Raw genomic sequence first — 11,317 nt, forward strand, 5'->3', positions numbered from 1 at the left:
ATTCTTAATTTGATGTTATGTCTCATAAAGATATTTAAAATATGTTGTCATAAAAATGTTAATAAAAATTTTTAAATTACACGAGTCTATACAAAATGTTTCATCGCAAGTCCAAAACTTAGAAAACAAAAATAAAATCATTAACAGTATAATTATCATAATATACTTATACATACATGCATTATTAATTATTTTTTATAATAATAAAAAGAATAAACACTTGAATAACATTTTAACAGCAACAAATTGCCCACTTAAAATCAGAGTGAATCAAACACAAGACAAAATGTTATCACATATTGATATATAGAATTAATCAGATAGTGTCTAGTATTTTGTTCTGTCCAACGAACGCTGTTGAACAGAATAACGTATTGGTAACCCATATAATAACAGTAATAATATTAGAAACTAAGAAAATTTAATATTTACTAAGGTGATATTTGTACTGGTTCAACTACACGTTATCGATGAAACCATTTTCAGTGAACAAATATTGAAAAACAAAAAGATAAGTGCAAACGGTAGCAGGCAGACTTTAAAAGTTTACAGTTTGTTGTTACCATCAATAGCATAATAATTATAATTAATCAACTTTCATACTATTCATTAATGACTAGTATATATTATTCTCATCGGGTCAATGGCAAGCTATGAAAAATGTAAAATTATTGTGGTGTATGTGATATGCTTTACCAAGTATTCAGATACTAAAATATTCATAGTAACTACGTAACATGATACGTTTACCACCGATCCGACACATTAGCTGAGAGTAAAAAATCTTTATAAATAATATTTGTAAAGAAATAGAATTAAAACAGAACGTCTCTTTCAAATTTTTCAAAACTGGGTTATGCAACTACACGTCCCACAGTTATGTTAGGGATTGTATAATAATATAACATAGTTATTATATAAAAAGGCAATTTAAGCAGAATGGAAGAACGAGGCATGTAGCATTTATCTACATCTGCATATTACATGTACACATAGAGTTGTTCAAGTATATCACTGCCGACCTTAGATATAAGAACACCTTGGAATTGCTGTTCTCCGATTTGATTTTGCAAAGCCAACAACTGTGAAGCAATCAAAAGTTATTATTAGTAAATAGTAATCTGTTTCACTTTAACATCAATAATCAAAAATTAAGTATAAATGAGTGTTAAGAGCCATCCTTTACAGTTGGTAAAATACCACTTATAAAGAAAATAGCGCCTTAGATAATGTTTACTTACTTGAGATTGCAGGTATTTATGGAATGGTATGCAGTGAATAGGGTCTTTGAGCGACAGGCATCTTTGACGTTCGTTGTGTTCGGTTTCGTACTGATATTCGCACTCGGAATTTGCCCGTGAGCTTACATTGGAGCAATCGTCAGTCATTAACATGGAACTATTTAAACAAACAAGTAAATCTAATATAATATATAGACTAGTGATCTAATAATTATTTTATTTTATGATGACAAACCATATTTATGATATTTTTGTGTATTGAAAATTACAAAATTAATAATCTACTCACTCTGCATAAATTCCATCATCAGTCTTTCTCATTATGTCATTTAAAGTTTCTACACACACCGTTATGATTTCTTTAAATAATTCTAAAATTGGTCTAAAAAAAAATTAAACAATATTATGAACAATAAATTCAAACAAACAAATTAATAACTTACTTTTTTTGACAAGTTAAAAGTGATGCTAAAGCAAGACATAATAATTTTCTTCTATCGTTTTGTACAATTTGATTCATTCGTTCTAACCAAACTTCAATTATTCTATTAAGTACATTATCAAAATTCATTAAATTTCCATTTTCCGTCATACATAAATGTTCTACAACCTACAAACAATTAACCATTTAAAATAAATTTTATACAAATCAAAATTAGAAATTATTTACTTTAATAAAAATACTTGAATCATTTAATATAACTCTAGAAATTAAAGATAACCGGCAACTATTTATGGCCAAACCCATTTCACCAGAACATAAACACCTGAAAAATCAAGTAACTTTTTAAATAAAATAGCTCTTTTTTTAATTTATCTATAAATATTATTTTTATTTTCAATATGCCTTTAAAACAAATTTAATAATTCTTACTTTAAGTTTTGTCCTAAAACGACCATCATTAACTCAATAGTTTGTGGTAAATTTACTTTTATAATCGTTTCATATAACGATAATATACAAACAATTCCTTCATCTTTTAAATCATTCATTAAAGATGTAGTTAAGCTAAATAATTGAGTACCATATTCCTGAAAAAAAAAAAAAAATGCCAAATGTTAAAACAATAAATATAATTTATAATTATTGATAATACTCTTTAAATTCAAAACAAATGATTTAAAAAATAAAGTAAAAAAACAGTGAATATTATATAATTTATTTGTTTAAAACATTTTGTACACATTATTTAATATTATTTTGTTCATAAATATATATATACACATTGTTTTTAGATTACAAACAATAATACTTGCCGATATGACCTTATCTGGTGCAATTAGAACATAAGCTTCAAGTATCATTAATCCAGTTTTTAGATGTTCAGTAGAGTAATCTATAAGTAAAAAAACCATTAATAAAATTAATTTAAGTAGAAAAAATTCTAATGCTATGCTTACCTAATAATGGAAGAAGATAATTGATTAAACTTAGCATGTCATCATTATATGTTGCACATGATTCAATGTACGATAATAACAGCTCAAGACCATCTTCTTGTAAATAAATGTATGCTTTTTCTTTAATGTCTACACTATATCGAATAATAGGAACTAGGAATGGGGTCAGTTCGGCACTTTTTGTTCGGATGGCCTAAAATTTAAAAATTACAAAAGAAATAAGTATAAGCAGCTTATACTAAATTAAGCTCTTATGAGGGAACAGCAGTATTATACATATTAATTCTGAGTTTAGATGAACAATTAACAGAAGCACAAACACTATACTCTGGTTCAACGAGAGTGCACCCCTGCGGCGACCAAAACTCGTTGTAATCCACACATTCCCTTCATTTAACCAGCACAACCGCTGCCGTTGAAAACATGTTCAGGTACTCTGTGGTGGGAGAGTTTAGACATCAAGACGGCGGAACACATTCATTTGGATATGCCAGCGAGTTATGCTCTCTCGTTGATCAGAGTATAGATTGAAGTAAAAGAAAGCTTTGTAAAGAAAATCTAACATGACTAACCTAATCAGTTTGTCTTTTTATTTTTTTAGCAAGACAAATTAAACAACATAGTTATTAAGTAAACAAATAAAATATTATACTTACTCGTACAATTTGAGTTAATGTGGAAATAATTGCACAGCGTAACATGTGATGGTCATCTGAATCTGTCCATAATTTGGGCAGATACTGAAGTAATGAATCAAAATAAGGTTCTACCATCGGACCTAATCGTTCCACCATAAACGACATGACATGTAGCACATTTAACTGAAACATTTACATAACACAGAATGAATAAAATATATATTATACACAATGTGTTTGAATAGTGTTTAAAAATGTTAACTATAATGGAGACATGTTAATACCTTTGTGTCACATTCTCGGACACTAACTAAAAGTTTATATAACGAGAATGCCATTGGTTCCAAGTATTCAATAAAATGCTCAGAACTAAAATCAAAGTCATCGATTGCACAACGTAAAGTAGACGTCGCAGCTAAACGAACGGCCATATCTTGTTCAGGGTTTAAAAGTCCAATAAGAATATTGTAAAGTTCAGGTCTGTATTCAGGGTTCAGTCTAACTGTAAGCCATTGACCAATCAACCATGCCACACGTCTCTTCAATACACGTGAATGACCATGAGATTCCATTAACTCCTGGCGTAATGTTGTATTAAACCAATCGTCAAAATTTATCTAATACAAACAATCAAGTAACAAAATCAACAAATAAGTCAAATTTCTTTTGGTTAGCTTCACTTAAAAATAATATATTTTACTATTTTAGAACAATAAATCTTAACACAAGAGAGCATATTTTTGTATTTCATCGAATTGTAAAAATTTAAGCCTCGATCTGCATTGTTCTAATACATTTATGATATACACCATTGTTGATCACGTCAAGTCTTTTTAAAAATTTTTTTTGTTGATTAAAAAGTGCAAAAAAATATTACCAATGGATTAATAATTGTTTACCCTTTCACTGCTTCAGACGTACTATTACGTCCCTGCATTTTATAATATTCTCATTTGCTGGTAATCATACAAGTTTAGGAAGAAATCTTGGCTCAAATTTTTTTAAACTTAAATAATAAGAACATATAGATCCCAAAATTAAAAATTAAAAAAAATAATATCAGAAATATCACTTTTTGCATTTATTTTATGTAGCATACACAGGTTTCAGTGGATAAATAATAAATATTAAATAGTGTAACAGTGAAAGGGTTAAATTAAAAATATATCAAATATAAGTTAAACACAGTATTATTTGACAAATGCAAATAATAGCTGAACTGAGAATATAAGAGAAATAATGTACCATGGACAGTGTGAATGTGTGTTCATAAATTTTGTATAGGTACAATTGATACAAATTTTCCAAAGACTATCATAGATTGATATGTATTTTTATACTTACAATATCAAACATCTCAAATGCAGTAAGTCCAAATGCATTATAAATGGCATCTTTTTTTAAAACTGCTTCTAAATTAGTAGGGTCAACAAACTCCCTATTTGACTCAATGGTTGCCGCAAGTCTAGGTGTCAACAGCTCCCTGAACTCGTGGAATAATGACATAAATAAAGATTCTGTACACGCCTAAAAAATACAATTAATTTGTTTCAATTATATTTGTTAAATCACTAAATAAATGTCCAAAAAAGCATTTACTTTTAAATTATACTTCCAATATTCTCCTACTTCATCAGTAGCTATAATAATAAATAAGTAATTAGAATTCAACTAAAAATGGTACACTCAATTAATTAACTTTAATTAATGGTTATAACTTATAACAAACTACTTACCAAACATTTCAGGATCACTATCCCATATTTCTAATTCCGCTGGTGTTAGTAAAAAATACTTATATATTAATTGTTGACACATTATCATTAATCTATCAGATTTGAATACAGAAGCTTTATGTTGAACAGCTGAAGCTGATACTTGTTTTGCAGTTTCTAAGACAGTGTTAAAACATACTATATTATGTATTATATATCAAAATTAAATTTGATTGAATAAAAGTTATGTTAGAAAATATTGAGATAGTAGTATGTAATAGTTTACTTTTAGACAGTTAATATTTGATAATCGCACATTGTATACTTTAATCTAATAGGTACACATTTATAATTATATTTGTAATTTTAAAGAATTCAAGTTTCAGTTTTCAGATCAGTTGATTGAACACAATTATTTTTAAAAATAAAATAGCTCACCATCCATTTGACAAATAGGGCCATTAGTACGTGGTAATTTATACTGAGGACAAATTAATATTAATTTGGTTAAGTTAAAAAGCTGTATTAAGAATCTCTCAAAGACAACAGTGTTTCCATCAGCAGTAAAACCATAGAAATAAGCCAGTTCAACAGTTGGTTGAATGAAATCCAGATATTCAGATGGATGATCTTCTAAGATTGCCATTAGCATTTTAAACATACGACATACAAATTTTTCAACTAAATCAGGATAGTAAGCACCTAAAATAAAAAATAGTTTACAATTTCAATTCAATTGCACTTCAAAATTTAATTAACTTACGACAAGCAATAATAGGCCGAACTTTATTGAAAATAGCCAAAATAAATCGTTTGACATCACTGGGATAAGGTGATTTAAAACCATATAATACAAAATTGGACAAAATCTTTTGAGTATAAAATGCATCTTCCAAAAGTTTGGCAACTGGAGGAGATGCATTTCCATGTTCCATCTGTATGTAAAAGAAACATATTATATTAAATTTGTAATACATATTATTACAAATGTGTTTATAGAACTTACCTCTTTAATAAAAGCGTCTGTTCTTTGTTCCCAATGGCTATAAAAATTTGGGAATAGTTGGCTGGAAGCATCTTGGAAGAGTTTTATACTATCATACAATCGTTTGCCCGCTAATGATTTGACCACATGATGCATAGATAATAATGCACGATTCTGTGGATCGTATTTAATACGTTCTATAAGCTCTGGCATCAAATCTCCCCAATCATATGGCCAATCTAACCTAAAAATTTAAAAAGATAACATTTTACAATTGACTTAACATATCAACAAAGTTCAAGGAATGGGCAAATCAAACAAATTAATTAAAAGAAATATTTTGAAAAATGTAAAATATGTAAATAAAACTTATGTTATTTTGTAATCATAATTCTTAAGGATTGACTTGATAGTTAAATTCTAATAGTTAAAAAAATGTAATTCCACATATTGAAATACTGGTGTAGGTTAGCTAATTATATTTAATAGACTAATTAACAATTAAAATATTTGTAACAACAATGCCATTAGTAGCATAGGTATTAAGAAATTGGTTTTACAATAACTTTTTAATTCACATTAAATAGTGAAAATTATATATTATTAGATCATTGAAACTACACAAATGATTAATCTATAAATCATTAAGATTTTGTTATAACATATGGATGCTTATGAACTTTCTCAACTTACTTTGGTGTTTTTTCTATTAAAAAAAAACTACTAAGAAATGGAAAGAATTCAATTTTAAGGTTTAAATTACTACTTAAAAGTACTAAATGCTGGAATTGTGCTATTTTAAATATGTTATTATAATATCACACATTATATTAAAATCTGTGATAATACTATACGCTATTCAGAATAAGATTGAACCGCTTCGTGCATCAAGACTGAGCCGCCGAACAGTGCCTGACCCCCCATGCGATGGCTATGAGTTCTGTGATTGGCCGACAGTCATCGGTTGTCAGACACCTATGCTAACGCTCTCACTGATGTCCGGATTGTGACGGGGATGCGTGGAAAAAACGTGTTTTAGTTAACCAAGTGGTTCAATCTTATTCTGAATAGTGTATGCTATAAATATTTTCTTTGAAAAATGAGAAGAAAAAAACTTAAAAATCACATGTTAATATATCATAATAACATTAAGATAAACTTTAAATAATGATTGATTTACAAATCAAAATATTTTCTCCACATTTGTATTACAAAAATATCTAAGAAAAAATTATATACCTCGCAACTCTACCAATGATCACACTGACTTGAGTGGCAAGTCGAGGGACAGGTTCTGATAAATTTGTTAATAACATTTTCCTTAGAATAACTTTTTCTTCTTCAGAAATACCACTATAAAAAATCATGATTTTACTAATTAATAAACTTAATGCTATATGATAGGTACATACTGTTCAATGTTTTTTCTCCAATATTTTTCTACACCTTGTTTAAAACATAGAATTGACATCCAACGAACATTTAAATCTAATGATTGATTTGAAAATATTCTCTGAAAATCAATAAATATGTACACCATCAATAAACATGTACCTTATACTATGAAATATGAGTAGGTAGTCAAATTTATTTTAGTCATAGAAAAATCATAACTTACGAATAACACTGAATAAAATCCTGGTTCCACTTCCCATTCTTTAAGCTTTTGCTCAGCAGGTTTTAACATATCAGGATGTTGACTACTCGCCTGCAGGAGTGTTTCATAAACCAACTGTTCGATTTCCATTTTGATTATGTAGACGGTTAACAATTAATCTGAAAATAAAATAAGTTATTGATCTACAAAAAAGTTATTTGGATCATATATGTCAACAAACGTAAAAAAAACATTGTTATTTAACAGGTACTATTATGATATTATAATAATTATAATAATAGCTAACAAAAAATTACAATTGAAACAGACATGCTTAAAAATGTTAGTTTAGTATTAAATAATATTGAAATGTATCCCAAAAGGTTTCAACTACCTATTTTGTTTAGGTATATTGAATTTTAAACATTTGAAATGTTTGTTGACTTACAAACAGCAACAGTAAAATTGTGTTAGTCATTCATAACACAAGCCCGACCTGTATCAATTGAATTATATGATGGTACCTACTATCAGTAATAAACTAATAACAATACACCCACATTTAATAACAAAATATGTGTACTTTTTAGGCAAACAATAATTGAATAGTTGAATTTTTGATGTTACTCATATAGATCAAACTCTGTGGTCGATATTGTAAATTTAAGAAATAATTTTTTTCCAAAGATAAGAAACATATGTTAAGTTGTGTCTATCTTCAATCCCTAGTAGAAAAAAATTATACCAATACAAAGTTATACGTCTGGGAATTGACTGTTCGGACTGGGACATGGATTGATGACTCGGACGTTCAATGAGTGATTTGACAAACCAAATTAAACACTTCAGTTTTTACAGCCCGTCTGCAGAACGGGATGTTTTGGAATGAGTGCACTCCTTGGGTCTGTCTAAAGCCGATTGTGGACCCGGGAAAAAAATATCGGAAAAAACGACCCTTCCTCCGGAACTACTGACAATTGTTACTATTTGGGGGTTCGGTTCGAGGGATGGAGGCTGGTAATAAAGAAAATATTATGGGGATACCTGGCTGGTCGATTACTATCCTTCAAGGCGTGATCAACGGGAAATCCGTGAACAGGTCGTCATCGCACTATCTCGCACACAAACAGAACGCGAGCGCACACACACTTTCGAGACGACTGTCGTGTGTATAACGTAAATACTAAATAACGTCGTAAGTCGCAGCAATGATTACACGGAAATTGCACCGACGGTGATCGATAAAATACTTTATTATTAATAGTAGCAGTAGTTGTAGTATATAGGTAAATAATATTATTAAGATGCGGCGTTCTACGTTCACGTTGTGTACTAATTGTGTTGTTGTCGATGGCAGTGATTAGTGATTAGTGAGAACAAACTATTAAAGGTAGACTATGAAGTTTTGAGTTTTGACGAGTGGCGACTGGTAGTGGTGGGTCGTATGTTTTTTACGGACGTTTATTAATCCTAACCTCATTCCAGTGCGCGACGGTATTTGCTGTGCGTCAGTGGTTCCTAAACCGGCGAAGCGCATGATCGATACGCAACTATAATATCATTGGCGGCGGTGGTGCGTGGTACCCGTGGCGACGGACGCGAGCATTTCGTTAATTCGTTTGTTTATATTTCCAACCGCGAGGATTAAGGTATATAGGTATACTCATAATAAAGTATTCTATGACGAGTGAATTGGCCATTGGGTAATCGTTAGTATTTTCCGTGTAGATGGTACCTATTAAAAATTATTATAATAACAATATTATACAATATAATTTAGTATATTATAATTATTGTACTATTACAGTATTACAATCGTTGCTGCTTCCTCACCATTCGATATAGTTCGTATTTTCGATTCCGTTTTAAGTATATGATAATATTAAACAGGTAAGTAGGTACTGTACCCGTATAATGTCTGCCGACAAGGAAACGGTCCTCAGGCCGCACAAGAACAGTAGCCGGCGGCAGACGTTTGAGATGCCAGGTGGCGAAAGTGAGCGTGCCCGGCAGTCGACCACGCACGAGACTTACCGGCCGCCTAAGACTGTCGCCGAAAAACCACTAGACGATAAAGGTTATTATTGCTTATTATGATAAAAGCCACTGTAAATGCCATTACGGCATTACCTATGTATAGGTATGTAAAGCCGATATCAATGTTGATTTACGGGCTTGCCCCGCGAAATGTAGGTATGTCCACTACTTCACTCATCTAAATTTTAATATTTATATCATAAACTAATAGCCCTAAAGTTGATTTACCACGAATAATTTATCATAATAAATAAAAACCTATTAATGTTAATTGACAATTTTCATAATATATTATATGTTATATTTTAAACGATTTTGAATAAATTGTTTTATTAGATTATATTTGGTTAAAATTTAAATCAATATTGATGAATTTTGTACCTATGTGTGAAATAATGAAAACTGATTGCTTACATTTTCCAGTAACCAACAAAAGGGTCACATAAAAGTTTGTAGTGAAAATGTCTATAATTTTTTTCTTGTGTGACCATATGACTAGGAGGTGGGTGATTAGATTGAATTTAACCATACCTGACTCAGGTCTGCGCATGCCTATGAGCTATATCAAGGCAAATTATATTGCATTTTAGTAATTTTTATCATCGTTCTATTAAATGTCGTAGTCGGTTGAGAATTGAGTCTTTTTAATTTTCCTTTTGGATATTTTAGGTGTTGGTAATTTCAGGCTAAAATGCACTTTACCAACCCCCTTTCCGATATTCAATTTTTTTTCAAATTACTTGTTTTTTATGCTTAAAACAATGGTGTAATTTTTTTTTTACCGGAAACTATTATTTTAGAAGTTATAGCCTTCTAAAGTTTTACGTTTATGTACTTGCGTGCAAGTGCGCAACGCTACTTGACTGCAGCGTCTATAACAAATTTTAATATTTTTTTTCGTATTGGTAACCATCAGCCTGTCATCTACCTGAAGATTGCTTTTTAACAACATTGTTTAATTCCAAGGTCTACCCAGTACCCAAGATGGTTTTACATAACAAATCGAGGGATATTTTCGATTTTTTGTCCGAGCGCAGAGCATCGAGCGAGTGGCAACGCAGACATCACTTTTTTCGCAATAGTTCAGCCGATGAAAAATATAGCATTATGAGTATTTATGGGTTATAATAATATAATCTGAAAACTTCTATTAGCTATAACTTCGAAACTAGATTAGTGCGCCAAATTCTGATTCACCAACAATTATAGGCGCTGTGCGTAACAGTCAAATAGCGTTGCGCGCAAGCACATGAACGTAAAATCGACAACTATGAAAGGCTATAACTTCTAAAATAATAGTTTCGAGTAAACAACTTTAAACCATCGTTATAAACACAAAAACAAATCGTTTGAAAAACAAATTGAAAATCATAAGGGGGTTGGTAAAGTGTATTTGTTCCCAATTTCAATCATAATAACAGTTAATTTGTCATTGACTTCAGTAATTTTTTGCCAAGCAATTTAGATAATATCTTCTGTATATTATACAGTATACGTCCCAGAAGTCACGTATCACCCTTAGTATCTCCGTGGAAAATCAATATATTTAAATGCAATTTTTTTACAGTAATAAGTATGGAAATTTTTTCAAAAATTCAAAAATTATCAAAAACTTTTTTTAGGAAAATAAATTTATTAAATTTCCAAGATAGCCATTTTTGTTTGATCATATTTTTTAAAACAGTGCACAAAAAATGAAAGTA

At 29.8% G+C, this 11,317-nt stretch overlaps 2 protein-coding genes across 6 annotated transcripts in view; one reads left to right on the forward strand and one right to left on the reverse strand.

Annotated features, from left to right (window-relative positions):
- Positions 1 to 132: 132 nt before the first annotated feature.
- LOC100162908 (importin-11) lies at positions 133 to 9,000 on the reverse strand. Of its 4 annotated transcripts, none has more exons than XM_001945934.5 (20): positions 8,622 to 9,000; positions 7,599 to 7,756; positions 7,393 to 7,493; positions 7,220 to 7,333; positions 6,002 to 6,224; positions 5,759 to 5,930; positions 5,434 to 5,697; positions 5,017 to 5,172; positions 4,880 to 4,920; positions 4,625 to 4,807; positions 3,565 to 3,897; positions 3,299 to 3,463; positions 2,643 to 2,835; positions 2,499 to 2,578; positions 2,116 to 2,273; positions 1,912 to 2,008; positions 1,685 to 1,851; positions 1,531 to 1,623; positions 1,242 to 1,398; positions 133 to 1,082 (listed from the first exon to the last, which is right to left on the reverse strand). In XM_001945934.5, the coding sequence occupies exons 2-20, from the start codon at positions 7,725 to 7,727 to the stop codon at positions 981 to 983; spliced, it is 2,928 nt and encodes a 975-aa protein (XP_001945969.1). In that variant the 5' UTR covers positions 7,728 to 7,756; positions 8,622 to 9,000; the 3' UTR covers positions 133 to 980. The 4 variants fall into 4 exon arrangements, with proteins under 4 accessions (XP_001945969.1, XP_029343748.1, XP_008184637.1 ...); XM_029487888.1 differs by lacking the exon at positions 8,622 to 9,000 and adding an exon at positions 8,161 to 8,182 and having other exon boundaries at positions 941 to 1,082; XM_008186415.3 differs by lacking the exon at positions 8,622 to 9,000 and adding an exon at positions 8,026 to 8,151 and having other exon boundaries at positions 941 to 1,082.
- Positions 9,001 to 9,139: 139 nt separating this feature from the next.
- Positions 9,140 to 11,317, forward strand: part of LOC100571648 — a 10,898-nt gene continuing 8,720 nt past the window's right edge. The window contains exons 1-2 of one of the 2 annotated variants that reach the window (XM_003245549.4): positions 9,140 to 9,308; positions 9,385 to 9,654. In XM_003245549.4, the coding sequence (XP_003245597.1) occupies positions 9,492 to 9,654 (163 nt within the window). In that variant the 5' untranslated portion in view covers positions 9,140 to 9,308; positions 9,385 to 9,491. The remainder of the gene's footprint in view (positions 9,309 to 9,384; positions 9,655 to 11,317) is intronic. The other variant, XM_016805733.2, reaches the window with a different exon arrangement.

Source organism: Acyrthosiphon pisum, chromosome A1 (assembly GCF_005508785.2).
Source record: "Acyrthosiphon pisum isolate AL4f chromosome A1, pea_aphid_22Mar2018_4r6ur, whole genome shotgun sequence".
Taxonomy (NCBI): Eukaryota; Metazoa; Arthropoda; class Insecta; order Hemiptera; family Aphididae; genus Acyrthosiphon; species Acyrthosiphon pisum.

Coding starts and splice junctions, on each gene's coding strand:
- LOC100162908 (XM_001945934.5), bottom strand. CDS start 7,727: ATGGAAATCGAACAGTTGGTTTATGAAACACTCCTGCAGGCGAGTAGT. Junction 4,808..4,879: donor ATTGGAAGTATAATTTAAAA/GTAAATGCTTTT, acceptor TGTATTTTTTAG/GCGTGTACAGAATCTTTATT. Junction 3,898..4,624: donor CATTTGAGATGTTTGATATT/GTAAGTATAAAA, acceptor TGTTTGTATTAG/ATAAATTTTGACGATTGGTT.